The sequence below is a fragment of the Pantherophis guttatus genome, chromosome 2, assembly GCF_059756535.1.
Source record: "Pantherophis guttatus breed Tessera chromosome 2, ASM5975653v1, whole genome shotgun sequence".
NCBI classification, from domain to species: domain Eukaryota; kingdom Metazoa; phylum Chordata; class Lepidosauria; order Squamata; family Colubridae; genus Pantherophis; species Pantherophis guttatus.
The window spans coordinates 263,104,083-263,131,627 of NC_142064.1; the positions used below are offsets into that span (position 1 = coordinate 263,104,083).

The window sequence follows — 27,545 nt, forward strand, 5'->3', positions numbered from 1 at the left end:
ATATGGCAGGCCAACTCATTTGACTCCACATGGTTTACAGCAATACAACTTTAATACAGAAACCAATAAACCCCATATATAGCAAATAGCAAATAACAAAGCCTCATAGAGTATGTACTTGCCCTGCCTATACAGGGCACTTCTAACCAGGTTGATACAAATTAGATGGTCTGGGAATCCCCAAAAGAAGATTCTTGCTTTTGTTCAATTTAGAAATTAACCAGGACTCCTGGCCTTACTAATTACCTTCGCGCCTGGTGCCGTTTGGTATTTTTTACCTTGCAAGGAGTTAAATTGGAGAAGTTCACAGCAGGATTAATGGCATATAAATTTAATAAATATAAACAAACAACTGGTTCCAAAACAAGCTTCTGATGTACAGGCATCTAATCTTATCCCAGTGCTTAGGGTGAGCAGCTAGATCTTCCTTGCTTTATGGAAGACCAGAAGGATAAAGTCCTGCCAAACTTCAGGGGAAAGAGTGTTTCAGAGGAATGGTCTGCCAGAGAAAAGACTCACTATCCAGTATGAAAATTTAAGTGAAGCGGCTACGAGCATGTTCACCCTATCTGACCTTGTAAAAGAAATGGATGCAAAAATATTAAAAGTGGGACAATAATGACAGGTGCCCTGTTGACTCACTGGTTAGAATATACTATTGCCAGCTCACTCTTCTCACAGCCTGGAGTTCGATCCTGATAGGGCTCGACGACTCAGCCCTCAGTCCTTCAGAGATTGGTAAAATGAGGATCCAGATTATTAGTGACAATATTCTAACTAAACCGAGAGTGCTATAAGGAACTGTGGGGTGGTATATAGGTAGTACATAGGTCTGACTGCTTTTGTTGTAACAAATAACTTTAAAGGGGATTACCTTGAATTGTACCTGTAAATGAATGAATCCAGTGCAGCTTGCATCACAAGATGTTACATAGGCAACCTAGGGGCCTCCATTACTGTGTGCGCTGCTGCGTTCTGGAACAGTTGACGTTTCTGGGTGGTCCAATGCAGTGATCCAAAAAGGAGGGTGACCAAGACATGAGTGACCTGTGTGCAAGGAAAGGGCACAATTGGTGCACAAGATCAATCTGCAAAGCCCCTCCCCCGTCACAATCTCAAGCAGTAGCCATCAGTCCAGGAGGACCCCCAGATTGTGCACCAGGCCAGTTTTACGGACGTGTGGTTTTCTTGGCACCAATATGGGACTGAACTGCCACTGGTCTCTTCTGCGATTTTACTTTCTTTTGTTTCCATGTTTAGCTAACAAACACATTTTTTTCTTATTGGAGCCCCATCAGTATATTAGCTAGGTTCATCTGTAGTTAAACCACTATTTTATAAAAAATGCCATTGAGGATGTTAGAAATTATGTTTTATTCTATAGAAATGGTACCAGGAGATTGTCATATAGCCATACAGCTTGGTAGCAGAGTATTGTAAGGTTCAATTGTATAGGCAGTCTTCATTATTTGTTCCCTAAGCCTTCCAAGTTACTATGGCACTGTAAAGACAGACATACACCTAAGCCCACAGATTTGTGGACATCGTGGCACTTCTTCAGTGATCGCATTTCAGCACTTCCTGTGGTTTTGAAGGTGCAGGAAAAGGAGTTGCACCAATTCTGGTGCTGCCAATCAATCCACATTTATGATCCCGTTTGTGACCTTCCCAGCTAACCTCTGACAAGGGGATGCTATCAAGAAGCTTCCAGTCACAATCGCATGAAAGTGCCTTTAACAACCCACAGTGATTTAAGATCTGCGGAGGAGTAGATCATGTAAATTGGCACTGTCATGTGATATCATGCTTAATGATCAGGCATCTTAGTGACAGAGATGCCAATCTGAAATATCACCAGTAAGTGAGGACTACTTCAACGGGGATGTCACCAGAGAGGTTGTGGACAGTATTTTCTGCCTTTATTTGCAACTGATGATGTCCATGGGAAAACTTGGTCCAAATCTTGCTGAGGTTAAACGCATCATTTCGTCAGTTAAAGGCCCCACATCTCAAAAAGTAATGAGGAAGGTTGGACTGTAACAATCTTGGGATATTTTTCAGGCTAAAATACAAATTGATTTCTACATACATACATTTGTAGGTGTGTGCATTTGTATTTCTTTAGATGCATATATCTGCACCTGTATTATTTTGTCCCCAATATTTCCAGATACGCATTGGATATAGAACATCTACACACTCCTTGTAAAACGCCAGGTTTTTAGATGTAAAACAAATTAGACCAATATATAATTCAATTGAAATTCAAAATGAAATCTTTCCTGGGGAAGAAATGACAATAAAAAAACTTACAACAACAGTTTCACAAAGATGTGCACCCTTAAAAGCTAATACTTTCTAGAAGCACTTTTTGATTTTTATCACAGCATGCAGGGCAGGAATCTTTAGACCAGCTTTCTACAAACTGGCTTCCTCCAAGTGTTTTGCTCAAGCTGCTTGGGAATAAATAAGGCTGAAAGGTAATAAGGCTGGGAATTGTGAAGGGGCGTGCATAAGAGCACCAGCGTGCCTACCGTCCCTGTCCTAATGTCCCTTTAATAGTATTCATTTTATATATTCAATTCACGCTAATATATATTATCTAATAGGTACTCGACAAAAATAAATAAATAAAATATAAATAAATAAAGGCCGCACTGAGCAATTCTGCCTTCTAGCAGGATTTAGACTCCACAACAATAGAGAGGAAGATTACATCTACCCCCTATCTAAATGGGGTACAGAGGCAATGCCAGTGAGTGCTCCCCGATTGCTCCCCTGTTCCATTCGTCTGTTAATGGGATGTAGCTAACAACCATTTAGGGCAGAGGTCTTCAAACATGGCAGCTTTCAGACTTGTGGACTTCAACTCCCAGAATTCTCCAGCATAGCTGGCTGGAGAATTCTGGGAGTTAAAAGAGTCCACAAGTCCTAAAGCTGCCAAGTTTGAAGACCTCTGATTTAGGGCCACACAGAAAAAAAGAACTTCATGAACTTTTAGGGGACTTTTCGCACTTGGCTAAACCTGTGAACCTAAGTGGGGTCAAGCCTCAATCTTACAGCGACACTCGTGCCTAGAAAGCAGCGAATACAGTACAGTAGCTGCATTGCTAGTCTACTGGGGAGGCGGAGATGAAACAGGTGGAAATGATAGAGTATTGGATTCCTAGAGTGGATGTGGAGGAGGGCAGAGGACCTTCCTCTTCCGGGTCACCCACGGGGAGGAAGATGGCGTCGCTGGTTCCTCTTGTGCTGTTTCAAGGGGTCGAAGAAGCTCCTGGGAGGTGAGTGGAGGGAAGGTCGGAGGAGAAGCCGGGAGCAAGTCGGGCCCTTTGGGCTCCTCCACGGCCTGGAAGCAGAGCAAGCAACGAGGGTGAAGCATGTGGGCTGCTGCTGCATATTCTTCCTCCCCCCAAATTTTATTATCCTTTTGCTGCATAGTTTAAAATTGCTGCCTGTGATTTTCTCCTGGAAGATTTAAAAAGTCTTTATTTCATATTTCCATCTCCCTCGCCCTTCGCCTAACACTTCATTCCTTGGGATGTTATTGACATGTTGTTTTCTTGGGAAGGGAGGAGTCTCATGGATGATTTAAAACGGATGCTTTAAATCTTGCATAGGATTTGGGCACCATCTCATCGGTTAGTGTCCCCCACCTTTCTAAAATTTAGATCAAACAAACTCAGTGAATCCACTTTCGGAAACTTTTTGAAGACTGACATAATTTTCTACATAGATAAATTTATAGGTGTGTATTTATGTGTGCACAGATAAACCCCAGTGTTTTCAGGTAATTTTAATAACAGTTTGCAATGATAATAATTTCTGATTTACCTAAGCCAACAAGAATTTCATGATTTGAAATATGACTGGATATTTGAACTTGGATTTTGCTACACTTCTATGAGCCTAATGAATCATAAAGAACATTAGAGGTTAAACCAGCATATTGATATCTTTGCTTTTCCTAGTAATGTATGGATTTTTTATTTTTTTTGCTATTTTCACAGGTTCTGTAGCCATTTTTAAAACAATGAAGCTAATCCGTTAATATGAATCTTATAGAAAGGAGATCAGAAGTATTTCTCGCCCCCTCATGAATCCAAGAATATCAGTGTTTGAAAAATGCCAAAGACAAGCTATTGTGGGAAAAACACAGATTGCAGATGACAGTTCATTTATTCACAAGAGGATCCATCCCGTAAAAAATGTAACAAATGCCTAGAGACAGGTAAAAGCTTTACTCAGAATAGGACTCCCATGACTTGTGGATTGGCCAAGGCAGGAAGAGCAGCTCTACCAGTGTTCTCAATGTGGCAAAAGTTTTAGCATACACACCAATCTCGTGAAACACAAGGATTCATACTGGGGAGATAATGTATCAGTGTGCAGATTGTGGAAAAGGTTTCAAGGTGAATTCTGACCTGGTGATACACCAAAGGATTCACACAGGTGAAAAACTGTATGAGACTCTGCAGTGTGGGAAAAGATGCATTCAAAATTCCCACCTTGTGCGACATCACAGGACTCACATAGAGAGAAACCATGTAAGTGTCCAAACTCTGGGAAAAGTTTCAGTCAGAAGTATGACATAGTGATACACCAGAGGACTCACACGCAAGAGAAACCGTATGAGTGTTCTGATTGTGGGAAAGATTTCAGTTGCAATTCTGACATGGTGAAACATCAGAGAACTCACACAGCAGAGAAACCATATAAATGTCATTGTGGGAAAAGTTTCAGTCAGAATTCCTACCTGATGAAACACCAGAAGAGTCACACAGGAGAGAAACCATATGACTGCCAAGATTGTGGGAAAAGTTTCAGTTGGAAATCTCTCCTGGTAGAACATCACCGAACTCACACAGGTGAGAAACCGTATGAGTGTCCTGATTGTGGGAAAGATTTCTCTCGGAAATCTGACCTGGTGAAACACCAGAGGACTCACACAGGAGAGAAACCATATGAGTGTTCAGATTGTGGAAAAGGTTTCAAGGGGAATTCTAACCTGGTGATACACCAAAGGATTCACACAGGTGAAAAACCGTATGCATGTCTGCAGTGTGGGAAAAGATTCATTCAAAATTTCCACCTTGTGCGACATCACAGGATTCACACAGGAGAGAAACCATATAAGTGTCCAAACTGTGGGAAAGGTTTCAGTTGCAATCCTGACATGGTGAAACATCAGAGAACTCACACAGCAGAGAAACCATATAAATGTCATTGTGGGAAAAGTTTCAGTCAGAATTCCTACCTGATGAAACACCAGAGGACTCACACAGGAGAGAAACCATATAAATGTCATTGTGGGGAAAGTTTCAGTCAGAATTCCTACCTGATGAAACATCAGAGGACTCACACAGGAGAAAAACCATATCAGTGTTCAGATTGTGGTGAAAAATTCTGCCATAATTCCTACTTGGTAAAACACCAGAGGACTCACACTGTAGAGAAACTATATGAGTGTCTTGAATGTGGGAAACGTTTTTCTTGGAATTCCCATTTGGTGATACACCAGAGGACTCACACAGGAGAGAAACCACATGAGTGTCTGTATTGTGGGAAAAGGTTCAGTCAGAATTCCTACTTGATGAAACACCAGAAAACTCACACTGGAGAAAAACCATATCAGTGTTCAGATTGTGGGAAAAAATTCTGCCATAATTCCTACCTGGTAAAACACCAGAGGACTCACACTGCAGAGAAACCATATGAGTGTCTTGAATGTGGGAAAAGTTTTACTTGGAATTCTCATTTGGTGATACACCAGAGGACTCACACAGGAGAGAAACCACATGAGTGTCTGCATTGTGGGAAAAGGTTCAGTCAGAATTCCAACCTGGTGATACACCAGAAAACTCACACTGGAGTAAAACCATATCAGTGTTCAGATTGTGGGAAAAAATTCTACCATAACTCCTGCCTGGTAAAACACCAGAGGACTCACATTGTAGAGAAACCATATGAGTGTCTTGAATGTGGGAAACATTTTACTTGGAATTCCCATTTGGTGATACACCAGAGGACTCACACAGGAGAGAAACCGTATGAATGTCCGGATTGTGGGAAAGATTTCAGTAGTAGGTCTAGCCTTATAAATCATGTAAAGGTACATATAGGGGAGTAACCATTCAAATAGCTAGATTGCAGGCAGTGTTTCACACAAAGTTCCTCCGTTATCACACAAGAAATTCCACATGAGGCAACATTTCATATGTGTAGACTAATCTTGAATTTTGTTTGTTGTCTCATTGGAAATCCAGCTGAACAATTAAACATTTAATTACTTGCCTGATTCTCTTTAGGAAACATCTTAGTATCAAACACGAGGGAGGAATAGAATAGAATAGAATAACAAAGTTGAAAGAGACTTTGTATGTCATCTAGTCAAACCGCATGCTCAAAATCACTGCAGGATTAGCGGCATATTAAGTTAATAAATATAAGCAAACATCTGGTTCAAAATGAAGTTTCTGATGAGCATGTATCTCTTCTTATCCCAGTACTTAGGGAAACAGCTAGATCTTTTTTGCTTTAGAGAAGACTAGGAGGATAAAGACCTCCAAAGTTCAGGGGAAAAGTTTTTCATAGGGCAGGATCTGCAACGGAAAAGACTCACTTCCTAGCTCCTGTCAGATGGTGTGGGGGATGGCTGTCCTGCTCTTCCCAGGGCCGAAACAGTAGCTAGAAGGTGGGTTGAAATCAGGTCAGAGAAAAAATTGGGAGCAAGTAGAGCTGCCTGGCTTCCTCCACATTGTAAAAGCAGAGAAGGAGCTAGGCTGCTTCTATATTCTATATTCCTTCCCACCTCAGATTTTATTCCACCTGCGCTGACTTTAAAACTGGTACTTACAATTTTCTACGTTGGAAAAAGTCTCCTTTAGCTTATGATGGATTCCTTGGGATTTTATGGACATGTTTTCTTGGCAACAATATGGGACAGATCTGTTACTGGTCTCTATTGGGATTTTACTTTATTTCCATGTTTAGCTAACAAGCAGTGTATTTCTACATATAATAAAGGCAGGATATAAATATTTATGCACGTAGGTACTGTATTTTTAATTTATTAAAAAAAAATTATATGGTAGCCCAACTGAAGGTGACTCCAGGCAGTTACAGTAATAAAACCTTAATATTGAATATTGCAAATGGCAAAATGCAGAGCCATATACAGAAACCAATAAACCCCATATGTGCAATCAATCAGAATAGAGCAGGAAGGCCCTTTGGAGGTCTTCTAGTCCAACCCTCTGTTCAGGTAGACCATTTCAGACAAGTGGCTGTCCAGTCTCTTCTTAAAAACCTGCAGTGATGGAGTACCCACAACTTCTGAAGGCAAGCTGTTCCACTGGTTAATTATTCTCACTTTTAGGAAGTTTCTCCTTAATTCCAGGTTGCTTCTCTCCTTGATTTGTTTCCATCCATTGTTTCTTGTCCTGTCCTCTGGCACTTTGGAAAATAAGTGGGGCCCCTCCTCTTTGTTGCCACCTCTAAAATACTGAAATACTGCTATAATGTCTCCCTTAGTCCTTTTCTCTAGCCAAACCAAAATTCTGCAACCTTTCTTCATATGTTTACTCTCTAGGCCTTTAATCATCTTACTTGCTCTTTGCATTTTTCCCCAAAGTCTCAACATCTTTTTTGTAATGTGGTAACAAAAACTGGATGCAATGTTCTTTTTTTAAAAAAAATTTTTTATTAAATAAACATTAAAACAATGGACACAGTGCGACCATCCTGGCTTTGTCATTTCCATACATATTTTAACATAACTACAGATACAATTCCCACTCATTGTACATTGTTACTTTGGTATTATAAACATATCCCTTATCCTCATTTGAATATTTGTCTAAGTATTGTCCAATTTCAGTTCTATGAATCCTAAATATTTTCTGTTTTGACTCCTTTTCCTCGTTTCCAACCATTGATACATTGTGTTCCAAATTTTATAATACTCTGTCTCACCTTTATTTTTAAGTTCTAGTGTTAGTCTGTCCATTTCTGCACAAGCCATTATTTTCTTTATTGTATCTTCAGAGGGAGTATCCTTATTTTTCCAATTTTGCGCATACACTAATCTTGCTGCTGTTATGACATGCAGCATTAAATATATCACTTCTTTACTATATTTCTTTTATAATTCCTAATAGGAATAGTTCTTGTTTCAAATCTATATTTTGGTCTAGAATCTCTTCCAACCATGTCTTTATCAGATGCCAAATTCCTTGGCTTTCGTACATGGCCACCACATATGATAAAATGATCCTAACAGTGAGTTACATTTCCAACACTGCGGTGATAAATTCTTGTTCATTTTTGCTAACCTTGTAGGTGGAATATGCCACCTATAAAACATTTTGTATAGGTTTTCTTTGTACACAAAGATGCAATATTCCACGTGTGGCCTTACCAAGGCTTCATAAATTGGTACTAATACTTCACATGATTTTGATTCTACGCCTCTGTATATACAACCAAGGATTGTATCAGCTATTTTGGCTGCCGATGCATACTGCAAAATGCAAAGCCACCACATTTAACATGTATTTGCTCTGCAAGTACTGTATGGGGCACTTCTACAAAATGGTCACTAAGTTACCATTTTTGTAAGTCAAGGACTACCTGTACATAGTTGGGTATCAGGATGGATGGCCCCTGCTAGCAGTTTCACGTACATGTTGAAAAGAAGCTGCGAATCCTTGAGCCCCAGGGTAACCCACATTGGGGGGGAGGAGAGACCCTTAGGATGCAGCTGCTCTTCTGCTATCCACACTGACTTCAATTAGTCATAGAAGTAGAAGTAGAACCACCACAATAACATGCCTCTTATTTTCAGTCCCCAAAGCTTGTCCGGAAGGATATCATGGTCAATGGTATTGAAACCTGATGAGAGGTGTTGGAGGGACAAAATGGTTGTACATCGTCTAACCCAAACCCTCCAAACGTCCACGAGAATTGCAACCAATGCCATTTTGGTGATGTGACCCGGCCTGAAGCCAGACTGAGAAGGGCCCAGGTGTCTTTCCTGCTGCACAGCCCTTTCTCCAGGTGGCAAAGTCAGAGCTGCAAGCAGAGGGTGAATTGAAGTCCAAGGCTGCCATCCTTTCATTGCCCTCTTCAGCTGCACTTACAAAAGATCTTAATCTGCAGCAAAGCCTTGAACTCGGCTCGACTGAGGAGCTGGTGGCCGCCTGGGATAGGGCGGCCGCTGGAGCTTTGGATCGGGTCGTGCCTTTGCGGCCTCTGACCCGGCGTCGATCTCGCCTGGCTCCTTGGTTCACCGAGGAGCTGAGGGAGATGAAGCGCCGGAAAAGACGCCTGGAGAGTGGTTGGAGGGCCAGCCATTCTGAATCTGACCGAACACTGGTAAGGTCTCATATTAGGACCTACCTGGTGGCGATAAAAGTGGCGAAGTATAACTATTTTGCCACTCTTATTGCGTCATCAGATAATTGCCCGGCTGCCCTGTTTAGGGTGACCCGCTCCCTGCTCCACCAGGAAGCGCGGGAGGACCCCTTGGAGGGTAGAGCCGAGGATTTTGTACAGTATCTGTATGACAAAATCGCTCAGATTCGGGAACATCTGGACTCTGACTGGATAGATTCAGCGGGGAGGACAGAGGCAGGTCTTGTGAGTATTATCTGGGAAGAGTTTGATTCTGTGACGCCCGAAGACGTGGACAGGATACTGGGCAGACTGAGCGCAGCCACATGTTTACTGGACCCGTGTCCCTCCTGGTTGATGCTGGCCTCTCGGGAGGTTACACGAGGCTGGCTCCAGGGGATTATAAATGCTTCCTTGAGTGAGGGTGTCTTCCCTGCCGCCTTGAAAGAGGCGGTGGTGAGGCCTCTCCTCAAGAAACCTTCCCTGGACCCGGCAGTGTTGGCAAATTATCGTCCAGTCTCCAACCTTCGCTTCATTGCGAAGGTTGTTGAGAGTGTGGTAGCGCGACAGCTCCCCCAGTACCTGGATGAATCGTCGTATCTGGATCCGTTCCAGTCGGGCTTCAGGCCTGGGTACAGCACGGAAACGGCATTGGTCGCGTTGGTTGATGATCTCTGGAGGGCTCGGGACAGGGGTTGTTCCTCTGTCCTGGTCCTATTAGACCTCTCAGCGGCTTTTGATACCATCGACCATGGTATCATGCTGCACCGGCTAGAGGAGTTAGGGGTGGGGGGCACCGTCCTACGGTGGTTCTCCTCCTTTCTCTCTGACCGGTCGCAGTCTGTGTTGACAGGGGGGCAGAGGTCGACCCCGAGGCCCCTTGTATGTGGGGTGCCACAAGGGTCGGTCCTCTCGCCCCTTCTGTTCAACATTTATGTGAAGCCGCTGGGTGAGATCATCCGTGGTTTCGGGGTGAAGTACCACCAGTACGCTGACGATACTCAGCTGTACATCTCCACCCCGGACCACCCCAATGATGCCCTTGAAGTGATGTCCCGGTGCCTGGAGGCCGTGCGGATCTGGATGGGGAGAAACAGACTCAGGCTCAACCCATCCAAGACCGAGTGGCTGTGGTTTCCGACATCCCGATATAGTCAGTTGGCGCCATCACTGACTATTGGGGCCGAGTCATTGCCCCCCACGGAGAGGGCTCGCAACTTGGGTGTCCTCCTGGACTCACGGCTGTCTTTAGAAGAGCATATGACGGCCGTGGCCAGGGGGACTTTTTATCAGGTCCGCCTGATTCGCCAGTTGCGTCCCTTTCTGGATCGGGACTCGTTAAAAACGGTCACTCATGCTCTTGTCACTTCCCGCTTGGACTACTGCAATGCTCTCTACATGGGGCTCCCCTTGAGGAGCACCCGGAGGCTCCAGCTGGTCCAGAATGCGGCCGCGCGGGTGGTTATGGGAGCGACGTGGCGCTCCCATGTGACCCCCCTCCTGCGCGAGCTGCACTGGCTCCCGGTGGTCTTCCGGGTGCGCTTCAAGGTTTTGGTTACCACCTTTAGAGCGCTCCATGGCATCGGACCGGGGTATCTACGAGACCGCCTTCTGCTACCAATAGCCTCTCACCGACCAGTACGCTCCCATAGAGAGGGGCTCCTCAGGGTGCCGTCGGCCAAACAGTGTCGACTGGCGGCCCCCAGGGGGAGAGCCTTCTCTGTGGGGGCACCTACCATCTGGAACGAGCTCCCCCCAGAGATACGGAAGATCCCGGACCTGCGCACGTTTCGCCGTGCTCTCAAAACTTTTCTATTTCAACAAGCTGGCCTGGCCTAACTCCCCTCTTTTAAATTCTTAAATTTTAAATTTTTTAATTCGTGATTTTATAAATTGGGTGTTTTAATCTGTGTTTCGGCCGAAATATTTAATAATTTTAAGGGATTTTTAATATTTGTATTGTCTGTATTTTATCTTGGCTGTTCACCGCCCTGAGTCCTTCGGGAGTAGGGCGGTATAGAAATTTGATTAATAAATAATAAATAAATAAATAAACTCCTCTGCCAGGAAAACCTCTCATGATTTTCTTATGCATAAGAAACAACTGTTGGAGGTATAAAGTGGGCCAGGATTCCAATTGCCCAGTAGGGAGAAATGACTCTTTCAGGCCTCTCCTGAGCTTGGAAAAGAAATATGGGTAGTTCTGGGGTTGCGGCAACAATTTGCACCGTAATCTCTATTGTTGATGTTACGTGACATCAAATTATACAACGACCACATTATTTAGTGATGGGAATCCTGGCCATCCCTGTTGCCATGGTTATTCCAGCACCCTGTGGATCATTAAGTGAGGACCTCATGTGATTTGGATGTGGGAAGAGGTAAGAGTCCGAGGCCAGCAGGTGAGTTACGGGAAAGTGGGTGATCTCCAGGACTTCTCCTTTCTGGGTCTGGGAGGGGAAGTACACCCAAATGCTTCTCATATAAGATCTTCTATCTCAAGTTTCCTACTTTCTGTATGATCTATGTCTACTCTATACTTTCAAACGGCTTCTGTCACTATACCTCCTTTTTCTATTCCTAACCTCTACATTTCTCTAATCCTAATCTCCATATGTACCTAGTATTAAACCCCCCACCCCAAAAAAAAACTGTTAAGTGATCTGGCTTACCCATTGATTTTGCTTGTCAGAAGGTCATGACCCCAGGACACTGCAACCGTCATAAATATGAGTTAATTTGCAAGCGACTGAATTTTGATTAAAGGACCAAGGGGATGCTGCAACAGTCATAAGTCTGAAAACCAGTTACATGAGTTTGTTTGTTTTGTTTGTTTTATTAAATTTATATACCGCCCTACTCCCGAAGGACTCAGGGCAGTGAACAGGTACAGAATAAAATACATAAATACAATAGTTAGAAACATAATTAAAACCAAATTAAATAATTTAGCCCAAGACAATTAAAAATCCCAATAATTTAAAACAAATTAAAATTCCAATTTAAAAATTTAAAAGAAAGGGGAGAAAATTAGGCCAGGCTGGCTTGCTGGAATAGGAGGGTTTTAAGAGCACGTCGGAAAGTGTGTAGATCCGGGATCCTCCGTATCTCCAGGGGGAGCTCATTCCAGATACTGGGTGCCCCCACAGAGAAGGCCCTCCACCTGGGGGCCGCCAGTCGACACTGCTTGGCTGACGGCACCCGGAGAAGCCCCTCTCTATGAGAGCGTACCGGCCGGTGGGAGGCTGTTTGTGGTAGTAGGCGGTCCCGTAAATAACCAGGTCCTAAGCCATGGAGCGCTCTCAAGGGGGTAACCAAAACCTTGAAGCGCACCCGGAAGACCACCGGGATCCAGTGCAGCTCGCGCAGGAGAGGTGTCACATGGGAGCGCCATGTTGCTTCCATAATCACCCGCGACTTTTTTCAGTGCTATTGTAACTTCAAACAGTCCCTAAATAAACTGTTGTAAATCAAGGACTACCTGTATTCTATTAATAGGATGAAGCTGGCAATTGTATAAAGCTGCACATACAGGACCTTTATCAACTTTTATGATACAGCACATGGCTCATCTTGTGAAGGTAAGTAGGGTCAGGCTTCTCTCCTCAGGCTTTCCTCTGTCACCAAAATTGTTTTGGGGCGTTATCTTGCACCCCCAAGAGGGAGAACTGGCTGGGAGACTCTCCACTGGTCCCCAAGGGAGGTGCGCTTCCTTGTTGCCTGATGGCACATTGGGTTCCCTCCATGGATGCTTTCTCTTGGTTTAGCTCTTGGAGATGAAGCACCTGGCTCAGTTGCAGTGACGATGTGGGCGTCCCTAGGAGACCCAACAGGACAGACTAGGGCTAGATGGTCCAGGATAAAAGTGATCCATGTGGTCGCTAAGAGTGGAAAAACGGCCCTTCATTACAAAAAAAATAATAATCTTAGAAACACCAGAGACAGAAGGAGCGTATTTTCAGCCTCACGTCACTAGGTGGCGCTCTGAAGACGACTCCAGTGCCTAGAAAACGGAGAGCGGCTGAGTTGAAAGGCATTGAAACCATCGAGTATTGCTAGAAAAGATGTCGAGGGGAGGAGAAGGGCAGAGGAACTTCCTCTTCCGGTTCATCCGTGGGAGGATGGAGGCCTGGAGGGGGGCGGTCCTGTTCTTCCAAGGGCCGAAGCAGTAGCTGGGAGGTGAGCGGAGGGAAGGTCGGAGGAGAAGCCGGGAGCAAGTCGGGCCTTTTCGGTTCTTCCACGGCCTGGAAGCAGCGAAGGGAGAAGGCTGAAAGTTGTCGGCTGCTGCTGCTGCTGCTGCTGTATATTCTTTCTCTCCCCAAATGTTCTGACACTTATGCTGCACGGTTTTAAAATGCTGCCTGTAATTTTTTTCTGGGAAATGGGAGAGACTAAAACTGAAAGGCACTGGTGAAATCCAATTTTTTTTTACTACAGGTTCTGTGGGCGTGGCTTGGTGGGCGTGGCAGGGGAAGGATACTGCAAAATCCCCATTTCCACCCCACTCCTGGGAGAAGGATATTGCAAAATCACCATTCCCACCCCACTCTAGGGGGAAGGATACTGCAAAATCCCCATTCCCTCCCCACTCCTGGGAGAAGGATATTGCAAAATCACCATTCCCACCCCACTCTAGGGGGAAGGATACTGCAAAATCCCCATTCCCTCCCCACTCCTACGGGAAGGATACTGCAAAATCTCCATTCCTTCCCCACTCTGGAGCCAGCCAGAGGTGGTATTTGCCAGTTCTCCAAACTGCTCAAAATTTCTGCTACCGGTTCTCCAGAACATGTCAGAATCTGTTGGATTTCACCCCTGCTGGTGACGAAAACATATGAAGGAGGGTTGCAGGATTTGGGCATGGCTTAGTCTAGGGGGGACCTGATAGCAGTATTTCAGTATTTGAGAGATTGCCACAAAAAGAAGGGGGGCAGTTTATTTTCAAAGCGCCAGAAGGCAAGACAAGAAGCAATGGGTGGAAACCAACTTACAAGCAAGGAGAAATAGTGAGAACAATTAATCAGTGGAACAGCTTTGCCTTCAGAAGTTGTGGGTGCTTCATCACAGGCCTGGGGACCAGTGGTGAAATCCAATTTTTTTTTACTACAGGTTCTGTGGGCGTGGCTTGGTGGGCGTGGCAGGGGAAGGATACTGCGAAATCCAGCTGGGTACGGAGCTCTCCTCTTTGTGCAGGCATGTGCGTATGCAGATGATGTACACTTGTATGCGCAGAAGCCATAGGCATGCGCAGATGATGCAACTGCACAGGCAGCACACAGGTGGAGCCACGCGAAAGCCACATGCATGCGCAGATGGTGCAATTGCACTCAGTGCATGGGGAGCCACGCAAAAGTCATGCACATGTGCATATGGTGTGGCTGTGCGTACAGGGCACGGGGAGAGCTGAGCCTAAGTGAAGCACGTACCTGTTTGGCACTCAGTGAGTAAAAGGTTCGCAACTACTGGTATATAAGGTCTCTTGCTTGAGAAAGGGGTGGGCTAGATGACCTACAAGGAGGCTTCCAGTTCTGAATTTGAGATTTAGGAGATTTTTTTTTTTAATTTTTTTTTATATATTTCATATCCGCCCATCTCACTCACACTTCATTTAACACTTCATTCATTGCAATTTTATTGGCATGTTGCTTTCCTGGCAAGTGAACAGTGTCATGGGCAAAATGGACGATTTAAATCTTGCCTAAGATTTAGGAACCATTTCATCTCTTAGTGTCTCCACCTTTCTAAAATTAGATTCAAAGAATGAGAAAATGCACTTCTGGGATATTTTGAACGCTTAAAATACGTATTTTCTACATGCATAAATTTCTTACATGTATTTTTGTGTGCATTTGTGTGCGTATATGTGTGATCTCTCCAACACAAAAAAAAGAATTTTACAAGCAAGTTTACAATTTGAACTTGAATTTCATTAGTCTTTTATCTGCAAAGTGAATCATAATTAGAGGTTAAACTAGAATATTGATGTTTTAATGGCAATATAGGGGGTTTTCTGTTTGCTGCTTTGACATGTCCTGCAGCCATTTTTTAAACAATAGTAAAACTAACGCAGTAATTTGAATCTTACAGACAAAGAGGATGCCAAGAAGAACACTCTGGACAACAAAGAAAGAGAAGCAGCATTAAAATGCAAAACAAACCCATCTATCAAAATCTTTTCCACTTCTTCATAAAAGTGTAAAAACACTTTTCATTCTTCAGGAGATCAGAGACAAGGGAGAGAATAACAACAACAAAGTTTTGAGCTGGACAAAATAGGGTATGTGGAACTCAAAGAAACATTACAACGTGTGGAAGTGAAGGAAACAAGAACCGTGGTGGTTCAGTGGTTAGAGGGCAGTACTGCAGGCTACTTCGGCTGACTGCCGGTGGCCTGCAATTTGTCAGTTCAAATCTCACCAGGCTCAAAGTTGACTCAGCCTTTTATCCTTTCAAGGTGGGAAAAATGAGGACCCAGATTGTTGGGGGCAATATGCTGACTCTGTAAACTGCTTAAAGAGGGCTGTAAAGCACTGTGAAGTGGTATATAAGTCTAAATGCTATTGCTATTGCTATTACATGAGACGTCAAGGGGGATAATTTCCAAATCTTAGAGAAAAAGTTGGAAATACCTGGAAATCAGTGAGAATAAAAAATATTCCTTGGTAGCCAAAATTGGCAGGCATAAATTAAAGCCTTTGAGGAAGGAAAATGGCTTGAATCAAAGTACCTGGTGGTAATAGCTTTACGCAGAAAAGCTTCCTTGTGATTCGTGGAATAACCCATACTAGAGACAAGTTCTTCTAGTGCTCCCAATGTGTCAAAAGATTTACAATGCACACCAATCTGGTGAGACAAAAGAGGACTCACAATGGAGAGAAAAACTTTGAATGTCCTGATTGTGGGAAAAGTTTCACTAGGAATTCTCACCTGGTGATACACCAGAGGACTCACACAGGAGAGAAACCTTATAACTGTTGTGATTGTGGGAAAAGTTTCTCTCGGAATTACAACCTGGTGCTACACCAGAGGACTCACACAGAAGAAAAACCATATCAGTGTCCAAATTGTGGGAAAAGGTTCAGTCAGAATTCGTACCTGGTGAAACACCAGAAGACTCACACAGGAGAGAAACCCTTTGAATGTCCTGACTGTGGGAAAAGTTTCAGAGAGAATTCTTACCTGGTGAAACACCAGAGGACCCACACAGTAGAAAACCGATATGAGTGTCTGGTTTGTGAGAAAACTTTCAAGCAGAATTCTCACCTGGTAATACACCAAAGAACTCACATGGGAGAGAAACCATATAAATGTCGTGATTGTGGGAAAGGTTTTTCTCGGAATTTCAACCTGGTGATACACCAGAGAACTCACACAGGAGAAAAACCATATGAGTGTCTGTTTTGTGGGAAAAGTTTTATTCGAAATTCGTACCTATTGAATCACCAGAGGACTAACACAGAAGAAAACCCATATGAGTGTCTGGAATGTAGGAAAAGTTTCATTCGAAAGTGTGACTTGGTGATACACCAGAAGACTCACACACGAGCAAAATTATATGAGTGTCCAGATTGTGGGAAAAGTTTCACCCGGAATTCTAAGCTGGTGATACACCAGAGAACTCACACGGGAGAGAAACCATATGACTGTCTATATTGTGGGAAAAGTTTCAGTCAGAATTCCAACCTGATGATACACCAGAGAGCTCACACAGGAGAAAAACCATATCAGTGTTCTGATTGTGGGGAAAGTTTCAGTCAGAATTCCTATCTAGTGAAACACCAGAGGATTCACACAGGAGAAAAACCATATGAGTGTATGGAATGTGGGAAAAGTTTCATTCAAAATTTGGACTTTGTGATACACCAGAGGACTCATACAGGAGAAAAACCGTATGAGTGTCTGTTTTGTGGGAAATGTTTCATTCGGAATTCCTACCTGATGAAACATCAGAGAACTCACACAGGAGGAAAACCATATCAATGTTCAGATTGTGGGGAAAGCTTCAGTCACAATTCCTACCTGATGAAACACCAGATAATTCACACAGGAGAAAAACCATATGAGTGTGTTGAGTGTGGAAAAAGTTTTGTAAGGAATTCCAGTTTGGTGATACACTGGAGGACTCACACAGGAGAGAAACCGTATGAATGTCCGGATTGTGGGAAAGATTTCAGTAGTAGGTCTAGTCTTCTAAATCATGTAAGGTTACACATAGGGGAGAAACCATTCAAATGCCCAGATTGCGGAAAGTCTTTCACAGGGAATTCCTCACTTATCAAACACAAGAAATTCCACACGAGGCAAAATTTGATGTGTGTAGAGAACTCTTGAACTTTGTTTCTCATCTCTCATTGGAAGGCCAGTTGAGATAATTATTTAATTTCTTTCCTTATTCTTTTTAGTCAAACGTGTCTTAGTATTAAACATGAGTTACAAGATCTGAACTTCCTTTCTGTGTCCCAGTGCGATTGTTCCCTTTCACGGAGTACAGATGTAAAGGAGCTTACATCTCCATTAGGTATGCTTGTTGCCTTGAGTTATTTCTACATATAATAAAAGGGGATATAAATATGTTTTTAATGCATTTTTATTCATTAAGAAAATGTATATGGCAATCTAACTCAAGGTGAAAGACAAAAAATGTGATACGTCACAATCCAGCCCGTGACGTGATCAAGTTTGACACCCATTTTTTACAGTAATAAAACCTTAATGCAGAAACAAATAAACCCCATATATTGCAAGTAGCAAAACGGCACATTTAACATGTTCTTACGTGCAAATACAGGGCACTTCTAGCAAGGTTGATTGAATGTTGATGTTAGGGATACCCAAAAAGGTGATTCTTGCTTCTGTGCAAATTGGAAGTCAACCAGCCTCCTGGCCTTACTAATTACATTCGTGCCCAGTGCCATTCCTTCTCCAAACTGGTAGTCTTTCTCCTTGCAAGGAGAGAAGTTAACCACAGGATTAGCAGCAAATAAATTTGATAATAAAAGAAATGCATCAAACTTCAGTGCCTCAAGGATGTTGCAGATGGGCAGCCTCACTGGGGCCGTATTTTGGATTCATTTCTTTTTCTTCTTGACGTATTTAAAATATATATGTAGCCACCCATGTAATAACAAACTTTGGCCGGCTCCCAATCGATTATTGACTCAAAAACCATATTAAAACCAAATGCATAAGAAGAAAAATCTGGTGAAAATTCAGTATTCTGATGTGTAATCCTCTCTTTTTATCCCAGGGGAAGAGCTAGAGCTTCCTTGCTTTAGAGAAGACCAGGAGGATAAAAGCCTGCCAAACTTCAGGGGGAAGAGTGTTTCATAGGGCAGGGTCTGCAACGGAAGAGGCTCACTTCCTAGCTTCTATCACCTGGCAATATTTAAGGGAAGGGTTTAGGAGCGTCCCCACTATCTGACCTAGTAGGACAGATGGGTGCAGAAGTAATAAAGGTGGGACAATAGTGACAGGTGCCCTGTTGGCTCAGTGGTTAAAATGCAGTATTGTTGGCTGACTGCCCACAGCCTGGAGTTCTGTTCTGTCCCCGTCCCACACACGCACCCAACCAGACAGCCGAGGGTTAAATAAACTCTTCAAACACTCAACGTCAGTGATAAGGAACTTGGCAGCAACTCCGTAGCTGCCTGCCAAGAACTTTTACTCCGATAACACAGACAAAAATACACACAGTTTGAATAGTCCAGTTTGTAATTAAATCCACAGCAAATAGGCGTTGTGTCCAAAGGTGCAAAGTGACTCGCCAGAGATTTAGCTTTGTCCGTCACAGAGTCCGAATGGCCACCACACTCCCTTTTATAGCCTGTGTGGGGTGGTCCAGTGACTCATCTTAATCTCTGGCACGCCTCCTTTTCTGCTGCGCACGCTTGTCTCTCCGACGCTGGCGTGAGTCCAACCACAATGTTTCTTCGTCACTATCCGACGGCTCGGAAACACCTGGCTCCTGGCCAATCTCCTTCGGGAGACACCTGAGGCATTGCCAGAGACGAGGGTCCTGGAGAGGGAGGCCTGGCCATCTCCTCTCCTTCATGTTCGGAGCCTTCTTCCTCCGATAAGATAGGCTCGGAGGATGGAGCCACAACAAGTTCAATGCTGACTAGGCTCCAGGTTGACTCAGCTTTCCATCCTTCTGAGATCGGTAAAATGAGGACTCAGATTGTTGGGGTCAATATGCTGACACTATAAACTGAGTGGTATAAAGCACTTTGTGGTGGTATATAATTCTAACGGCTGTTGCTATAATAAACAAATACTGTTAAACATGATGACCTTCAATTTCACCTGTGTGGGAACGAATTCAGTGCAGCTCACAACCCAAAGATGTTAACATGGGCAACCTAGGGGCCTCCTACTGTGTGCACTGCTGCGTTCTGCACCAGTTGAAGTTTCTAGTGGTCCAGTGCAGGGATTCAAACAGGTGACCAAGGCATCAGTGACTCGTGTGCAAGGCCTCCCTGGTCCAGGAAAGGGCACAATTGGTGCAATAGATGAATCTGCAAAGCGCCTCCCCCAGCCATGATATTCTCAAGCAAGAGCCATGATACCGGAGAACCTCTAGGTTGTGCATCAGCTCAGTCTACAAAGGTGATCATATGACCCCAGGACATGGAATCTGTCACACATATGACTTAATTGCCAAGTGTCTGAATTTTGATCATGTGACAATGACGATGCTGTGATGGTTGTAAGCGTGAAAAATGGTCATGAGTCACTATTTTGAGTGCTGTTGTAACTTCAAATGCATAGAAGAGAATAACAGAGTTGGAAGGGACCTTGGAGGTTTTCAAGTCCAACCTCCTGCTTAGACAAATGGTTGTCCAATCTCTTCTTAAAACCTTCCAGTGTTGGGGCATTCACAGCTTCTGGAGGCAAGTTGTTCCAGTGATTAATTGTTCTAATTGTCAGGAAATTTCTCCTTAGTTCTAGGTTGCTTCTCTCCTTGATTAGTTTCCATCCGTTGTTTCTTGTCCTGCCCTCAGGTGCTTTGGAGAATAGCTTGACTCCCATTTCTTTGTGGCAAATTCTGAGATATCAGAACACTGCTATCATGTCACCCCTAGTCAGGGTGAAATGTAAAATTTCTTACTACCGGTTCCGTGGGCGTGGCTTGGTGGGGGTAATGTGACTGGGTGGACATGGCCAACTTTTTTTTTTTAACTTTTAAAACCCTTTTTTCTACTCTTCAGCCGAAGAGGTTATAGAAAAAATGCTGTTAAAACCTTCTGAAGGGGCCAGCTGAGCCGCATTATCATCAGAGGCTTTTTTTTTTACTTTTAAAAGCATTTTTTTTGCCGAAGAGGTTGCAGAAAAACATGCGTTGAAAAGCCTCTGACGATCCCATTTGAGCTGTGCGATCATCAGAGGCTTTTTTTTAACTTTTAAAAGCATTTTTTCGTCGGAAGAGGTTGTAGAAAAAATGCTTTTAAAAGTTTTTTTTAAAAAGCCTCTGATGATTGTGCGGCTCAGCTGGGCATGGTGGGAGGGGGGCCACAGGGATTTTTGCTACCGGTTCTCTGAATCACCCACCACCATCGCTACCAGATCGGGCGATCCGCTCCGAACCGGGAGCATTTCACCCCTGACGACAGGAATGCTACAACAGTCGTAGGTCTGAAAACTGGTTATATAAGTCACTTTTTTCTGTGCTGTTGTAACTTCAAACAGTCCCTAAATAAACTGTTGTAAATCAAGGACTACCTGTATTCTATTAATAGGATGAAGCTGGTAATTGTATAAAGCTGCACATACAGGACCTTTATCAACTTCTATGATACAGCACATGGCTCATCTTGTGAAGGTAAGTAGGGTCAGGCTTCACTCTTCAGGCTTTCCTCTGTCGCCAAGATTGTTTTGGGGAGTTATCTTGTACCCCCAAGAGGGAGAACTGGCTGGGAGACTCTCCACTGGTCCCCAAGGGAGGTGCGCTTTCTTGTTGCCTGATGGCACATTGTGTTCCCTTCATGGATGCTTTCTCTCGGTTTAGCTCTTGGAGATGAAGCGCCTGGCTCAGTTGCAGTGACGATGTGGGCGTCCCTAGGAGACCCAACAGGACAGACTAGGGCTAGATGGTCCAGGATAAAAGTTATGCATGTGGTCCAGGGGTGAAATGCTCCTGGTTCAGACCGGATCACCCGATCCGGTAGCAATGGAGGCGGGTGGTTCGGAGAACTGGTAGCAAAAATCCCTGCCCCCATTGCCCAGCTGAGCCATGCAATCCTCAGAAGCTTTTTTTTAATTTTTAAAAGCATTTTTTCTACAACCTTTGGCCGAAAGAATGCTTTTAAAAGTAAAAAACAAGCCCCTGATGATCACGCGGCTTAGATGGGATCATCAGATGCTTTTAAAAGCATTTTTTCTACAACCTCTTAGGCCGAAGAGGTTATAGAAAAAATGTTTTTAAAAGGAAAAAAAGCCTCTGCCAATCAGGCAAGTCAGCTGGAATCCAGCTGGGATTGTCAGAGGCTTTAAAAGCATTTTTTTTTACAACCTCTTCAGCCAAGAGGTTGAAGAAAAAATGGTTTTAAAAGTAAAAAAAAAAAAGTTGGCCATGCCCACCAGTCACATTACCCCACCACCACCAAGCCACGCCCACAGAACCGGTAGTAACAAATTTTACATTTCACCACCGATGTGGTCGCTAAGAGTGGAAAAACAGCCCTTCATTACAAAAAAAAATAATAATCTTAGAAACACCAGGGACAGAAGGAGCGTATTTTCAGCCTCACGTCACTAGGTGGCGCTCTAAAGACGACTCCAGCGCCTAGAAAACGGAGAGCGGCTGAGTTGAAAGGCATTGAAACCATCGAGTATTGCTAGAAAAGATGTCGAGGGGAGGAGAAGGGCAGAGGAACTTCCTCTTCCGGTTCATCCATGGGAGGATGGAGGCCTGGAGGGTGGCAGTTCTGTTCTTCCAAGGGCCGAAGCAGCAGCTGAAATTGAAAGGCCTGGGGACCAGTGGTGAAATCCAATTTTTTTTACTACCGGCTCTGTTCGTGTGGCTTGGTGGGCGTGGCAGGGGAAGGATATTACAAAATCCCCATTCCCTCCCCATTCTTGGGGGAAGGATATTGCAAAATCCCCATTCCCTCCCTACTGTAGGGGGAAGGATATTGCAAAATCCCCATTCCCTCCCCACTCTTGGGGGAAGGATATTGCAAAATCTCCATTCCCACCCCACTCTGGAGCCAGCCAGAAGTGGTATTTGCCGGTTCTCCAAACTGCTCAAAATTTCTGCTACCGGTTCTCCAGAACATGTCAGAACCTGTTGGATTTCACCCCTGCTGGGGACGAAAACATATGAAGGAGGGTTGCAGGATTTGGGCATGGCTTAGTCTAGGAGGGACCTGATAGCAGTATTTCAGTATTTGAGAGATTGCCACAAAAAGAAGGGGGGCAGTTCATTTTCAAAGCACCAGAAGGCAAGACAAGAAGCAATGGGTGGAAACCAATCATGTTCAAAACCAACTTACAAGCAAGGAGAAATAGTGAGAACAATTAATCAGTGGAACAACTTTGCCTTCAGAAGTTGTGGGTGCTTTATCAAAGGAAGTTTTTAAGAAAAGACTGGGCAGCCACTTGTCTGAAATGGTATATAGCCGTGATGGCGAACCAATGGCACGCATCCCTGAGGTGGCACACAGAGCCATCTTTCCGAGCACGCGAGCTGTCGGCCAACTCACCTGCAGCTGCTGTGCATGCCCGCTCGGCCCAGCTGGTGTTCGGGCCTCCGGTGCGCATGTGCACAATTCCGGAGACCCAGCTGGGTACGGAGCTCTCCTGTTTGTGCATGCGCGCATGAGTACCTGCGCGTAGCATGTGCATGTGCAGATGATGTTCACGTGTGTGCATTGCGTGCGCAGAAGCCATAGGCATGCGCAGATGGTGCAACTGCACAGGCAACGCACGGGTGGAGCGTGAAAGCCACACGCATGCGGAGATGGTGCAATTGCACGCACAGTACATATGCAGATGGTGGTTGCGCGTACAGGGCACGGGGGGAGCTGCGTGTAAGCGACGTATGTACCGGTTTGGCATTCAGTGAGTAAGAGGTTCGCCACCACTGGTATATAAGCTCTCTTGCTTGAGACGGGGGTGGGCTAGATGACCTACAAGGAGGCTTCCAGTTCTGAATTTGAGATTTAGGAGATTTTTTTTTAAAAAATTTTTTATATATTTCATTTCCGCCCATCTCACTCACACTTCATATAACACTTTATTCATTGCAATTTTATTGACATGTTGCTTTCCTGGCAAGTGAACAGTGTCATGGGCAAAATTTAAATCCTGCCTAAGATTTAGGAATCATTTCATTCACTTCTGGGATATTTTGAACTCTTAAATACGTATTTTCTACATGCATAAATTTCTTACATGTATTTCTGTGTGCATTTGTGTGCGTATATGTGTGATCTCTCCAACCCAAAAAAAGAATTTTTCAATCGAGTTTACAATTTGAACTTGAATCTCATTAGTCTTCTATCTGCAAAGTGAATCATAATTAGAGGTTAAACTAGAATATTGATGTTTTCATGGCAATATAGGGGGTTTTCTGTTTGCTGCTATGACATGTCCTGCAGCCATTTTTTAAACAATAGTGAAACTAACGCATTAATTTGAATCTTACAGACAAAGAAGATGCCAAGAAGAACACTCTGGACAACAAAGAATGAGAAGCAGCATTAAAATGCAAAACAAACCCATCTATCAAAATCTTTTCCACTTCTTCATGAAAGTGTAAAAACGCTTCTCATTCCTCAGGAGATCAGAGACAAGGGAGAGAATAACAAGAACAAAGTTTTGAGCTGGACAAAATAGGGTATGTGGAACTCAAAGAAACATTACAACGTGTGGAACTGAAGGAAACAAGAACCGTGGTGGTTCAGTGGTTAGAGGGCAGCACTGCAAGCTACTTCTGCTGACTGCCGGCGGCCTGCATTTTGGCAGTTCAAATCTCAAGGAAAGTGGCTTGAATCAAATTACCTTCAAGTAATAGATCAGAAATATTTTTGACCTCCTTTAGAGTCCAAATATATCAGTGTTGGAAAAACTGCACAGACTGCGTATTATGAGAAAACCACAGATTGCAGGTCACAGCTGCTTATGCACGAGAGAATCCATCCTGTGAAAAGCTATAGAAATGTTTGGAGTGTGGTAACAGCTTTACTCAGGAAAGCTTCCTTGTGATTCGTGGAATGACCCACACTAGAGACAAGCTCTACTAGTGCTCCCAATGTGTCAAAAGATTTACAATGCACAGCAATCTGGTGAGACAAAAGAGGACTCACAATGGAGAGAAAAACTTTGAATGTCCTGATTGTGGGAAAAGTTTCACTAGGAATTCTCACCTGGTAATACACCGGAGGACTCACACAGGAGAGAAACCTTATAACTGTTGTGATTGTGGGAAAAGTTTCTCTCGGAATTACAACCTGGTGCTACACCAGAGGACTCACACAGAAGAAAAACCATATCAGTGTCCAAATTGTGGGAAAAGGTTCAGTCAGAATTCCTACCTGGTGAAACACCAGAAGACTCGCACAGGAGAGAAACCCTTTGAATGTCCTGACTGTGGGAAAAGTTTCATTCGAAAGTGTGACTTGGTGATACACCAGAAGACTCACACAGGAGCAAAATTATATGAGTGTCCAGATTGTGGGAAAAGTTTCACTCGGAATTCCAAGCTGGTGATACACCAGAGAACTCACACGGGAGAGAAACCATATGACTGTCTATATTGTGGGAAAAGTTTCAGTCAGAATTCCAACCTGATGATACACCAGAGAGCTCACACAGGAGAAAAACCATATCACTGTTCTGATTGTGGGGAAAGTTTCAGTCAGAATTCCTATCTAGTGAAACACCAGAGGATTCACACAGGAGAGAAACCATATGAGTGCCCAGATTGTGGGAAAAGTTTCAGTCGGAATTCCAACCTTGTGGTGCATCAGAGGACTCATACAGGAGAAAAACCATATGAGTGTCTGTTTTGTGGGAAATGTTTCATTCGGAATTCCTACCTGATGAAACATCAGAGAACTCACACAGGAGAAAAACCATATCAATGTTCGGATTGTGGGGAAAGATTCAGTCAGAATTCCTACCTGATGAAACACCAGATAATTCACACAGGAGAAAAACCATATGAGTGTGTTGAATGTGGAAAAAGTTTCGTAAGGAATTCCAGTTTGGTGATACACTGGAGGACTCACACAGGAGAGAAACCGTATGAATGTCCGGAATGTGGGAAAGATTTCAGTAGTAGGTCTAGTCTTCTAAATCATGTAAGGTTACACATAGGGGAGAAACCATTCAAATGCCCAGATTGCGGAAAGTCTTTCACAGGGAATTCCTCACTTATCAAACACAAGAAATTCCACACGAGGCAAAATTTGATGTGTGTAGAGAACTCTTGAACTTTGTTTCTCGTCTCTCATTGGAAGGCCAACTGAGATAATTATTTAATTTCTTTCCTTATTCTTTTTAGTCAAACGTGTCTTAGTATTAAACATGAGTTACGAGATCTGAACTTCCTTTCTCTGTCCCAGTGCAATTGTTCCCTTTCACGGAGTACAGATGTAAAGGAGCTTACATCTCTATTAGGTATGCTTGTTGCCTTTTGTTATTTCTACATATAATAAAAGGGGATATAAATATGTTTTTAATGCATTTTTATTCATTAAGAAAATGTATATGGCAATCCAACTCAAGTTGAAAGACAAAAAATGTGATACGTCACAATCCAGCCCGTGACGTGATCAAGTTTGATACCCATTTTTTACAGTAATAAAACCTTAATGCAGAAACAAATAAACCCCATATATTTCAAGTAGCAAAACGGCACATTTAACACGTTCTTACGTGCAAATACAGGGCACTTCTAGCAAGGTTGATTGAATGTTGATGTTAGGGATACCCAAAAAGGTGATTCTTGCTTCTGTGCAAATTGGAAGTCAACCAGCCTCTTGGCCTTACTAATTACATTCGTGCCTGGTGGTATTCCTTCTCCAAACTGGTAGTCTTTCTCCTTGCAAGGAGAGAAGTTAACCACAGGATTAGCGGCAAATAAATTTGATAATAAAAGAAATGCATCAAACTTCAGTGCCTCAAGGATGTTGCAGATGGGCAGCCTCACTGGGGCCGTATTTTGGATTCATTTCTTTTTCTTCTTGACGTATTTAAAATATATATGTAGCCACCCATGTAATAACAAACTCTGGCCGGCTTCCAATCGATTATTGACTCAAAAACCATATTAAAACCAAATGCATAAGAAGAAAAATCTGGTGAAAATTCAGTATTCTGATGTGTAATCCTCTCTTTTTATCCCAGGGGAAGAGCTAGAGCTTCCTTGCTTTAGAGAAGACCAGGAGGATAAAGGCCTGCCAAACTTCAGGGGGAAGAGTGTTTCATAGGGCAGGGTCTGCAACGGAAAAGGCTCACTTCCTAGCCTCTTTCACATGGCAATATTTAAGGGAAGGGTTTAGGAGTGTCCCCACCCTATGAGACCTAGTAGGACAGATGGGTGCAAAAGTAATAAAGGTGGGACAATAGTGACAGGTGCCCTGTTGGCTCAGTGCTTAAAATGCAGTATTGCTGGCTGACTCTGCCCACAGCCTGGAGTTCAATGCTGACTAGGCTCCAGGTTGACTCAGCTTTCCATCCTTCTGAGATCGGTAAAATGAGGACCCAGATTGTTGGGGGCAATATGCTGACACTATAAACCGAGTGGTATAAAGCACTTTGTGGTGGTATATAATTCTAACGGCTGTTGCTATAATAAACAAATACTGTTAAACATGATGACCTTCAATTTCACCTGTGTGGGAACGAATTCAGTGCAGCTCACAACACAAAGATGTTAACATGGGCAACCTAGGGGCTTCCATTACTGTGTGCGCTGCTGCATTCTGCACCAGTTGAAGTTTCTAGTGGTCCAGTGCAGGGATTCACACAGAAGGTGACCAAGGCATCAGTGACTCGTGTGCAAGGCCTCCCTGGTCCAGGAAAGGGCACAATTGGTGCAATAGATGAATCTGCAAAGCGCCTCCCCCAGCCATGATTTTCTCATGCAAGTAGAGGAGAACCCCCAGGTTGTGCACCAGCTCCGTCTACAAAGATTATCACATGACCCC

At 43.7% G+C, this 27,545-nt stretch overlaps 4 protein-coding genes across 14 annotated transcripts in view; all 4 read left to right on the top strand.

Annotated features, from left to right (window-relative positions):
* The window catches only part of LOC148115748 (uncharacterized), a 69,338-nt gene that overhangs the window by 20,816 nt on the left and 20,977 nt on the right, over positions 1-27,545 (top strand). The gene's annotated exons all lie outside the window — the stretch shown is intronic.
* Positions 3,179-7,042, top strand: LOC117663210 (uncharacterized). The gene is made up of 2 exons (XM_060688091.2): positions 3,179-3,284; positions 4,011-7,042. Exon 2 carries the CDS (start codon positions 4,490-4,492, stop codon positions 6,128-6,130), a length of 1,641 nt encoding a protein of 546 aa, XP_060544074.1. The 5' UTR covers positions 3,179-3,284; positions 4,011-4,489; the 3' UTR covers positions 6,131-7,042.
* LOC132710814 (uncharacterized) lies at positions 3,218-17,962 on the top strand. Of its 8 annotated transcripts, XM_060688114.2 has the most exons (4): positions 3,218-3,284; positions 12,892-12,974; positions 14,503-14,561; positions 15,481-17,962. In XM_060688114.2, exon 4 carries the CDS (start codon positions 16,225-16,227, stop codon positions 17,722-17,724), a length of 1,500 nt encoding a protein of 499 aa, XP_060544097.1. In that variant the 5' UTR covers positions 3,218-3,284; positions 12,892-12,974; positions 14,503-14,561; positions 15,481-16,224; the 3' UTR covers positions 17,725-17,962. The 8 variants fall into 8 exon arrangements, with proteins under 8 accessions (XP_060544097.1, XP_087740181.1, XP_087740182.1 ...); XM_087884055.1 differs by lacking the exon at positions 14,503-14,561; XM_060688110.2 differs by lacking the exons at positions 3,218-3,284; positions 14,503-14,561 and adding an exon at positions 4,850-4,868.
* On the top strand, positions 13,517-26,064 carry LOC117663188 (uncharacterized). Of its 4 annotated transcripts, XM_087884087.1 has the most exons (3): positions 13,517-13,572; positions 21,129-21,211; positions 24,040-26,064. In XM_087884087.1, the coding sequence occupies exon 3, from the start codon at positions 24,663-24,665 to the stop codon at positions 25,824-25,826; it is 1,164 nt and encodes a 387-aa protein (XP_087740213.1). In that variant the 5' UTR covers positions 13,517-13,572; positions 21,129-21,211; positions 24,040-24,662; the 3' UTR covers positions 25,827-26,064. The 4 variants fall into 4 exon arrangements, with proteins under 4 accessions (XP_087740213.1, XP_060544252.2, XP_087740214.1 ...); XM_060688269.2 differs by lacking the exons at positions 13,517-13,572; positions 21,129-21,211 and adding an exon at positions 22,140-23,177; XM_087884088.1 differs by lacking the exons at positions 13,517-13,572; positions 21,129-21,211 and adding an exon at positions 22,140-22,898.

Bases quoted from the DNA above. Each gene is read 5' to 3' on its own strand.
- LOC117663210 (XM_060688091.2), top strand. From the start codon at position 4,490: ATGCATTCAAAATTCCCACCTTGTGCGACATCACAGGACTCACATAGA.
- LOC132710814 (XM_060688114.2), top strand. From the start codon at position 16,225: ATGCACACCAATCTGGTGAGACAAAAGAGGACTCACAATGGAGAGAAA.
- LOC117663188 (XM_087884087.1), top strand. From the start codon at position 24,663: ATGCACAGCAATCTGGTGAGACAAAAGAGGACTCACAATGGAGAGAAA.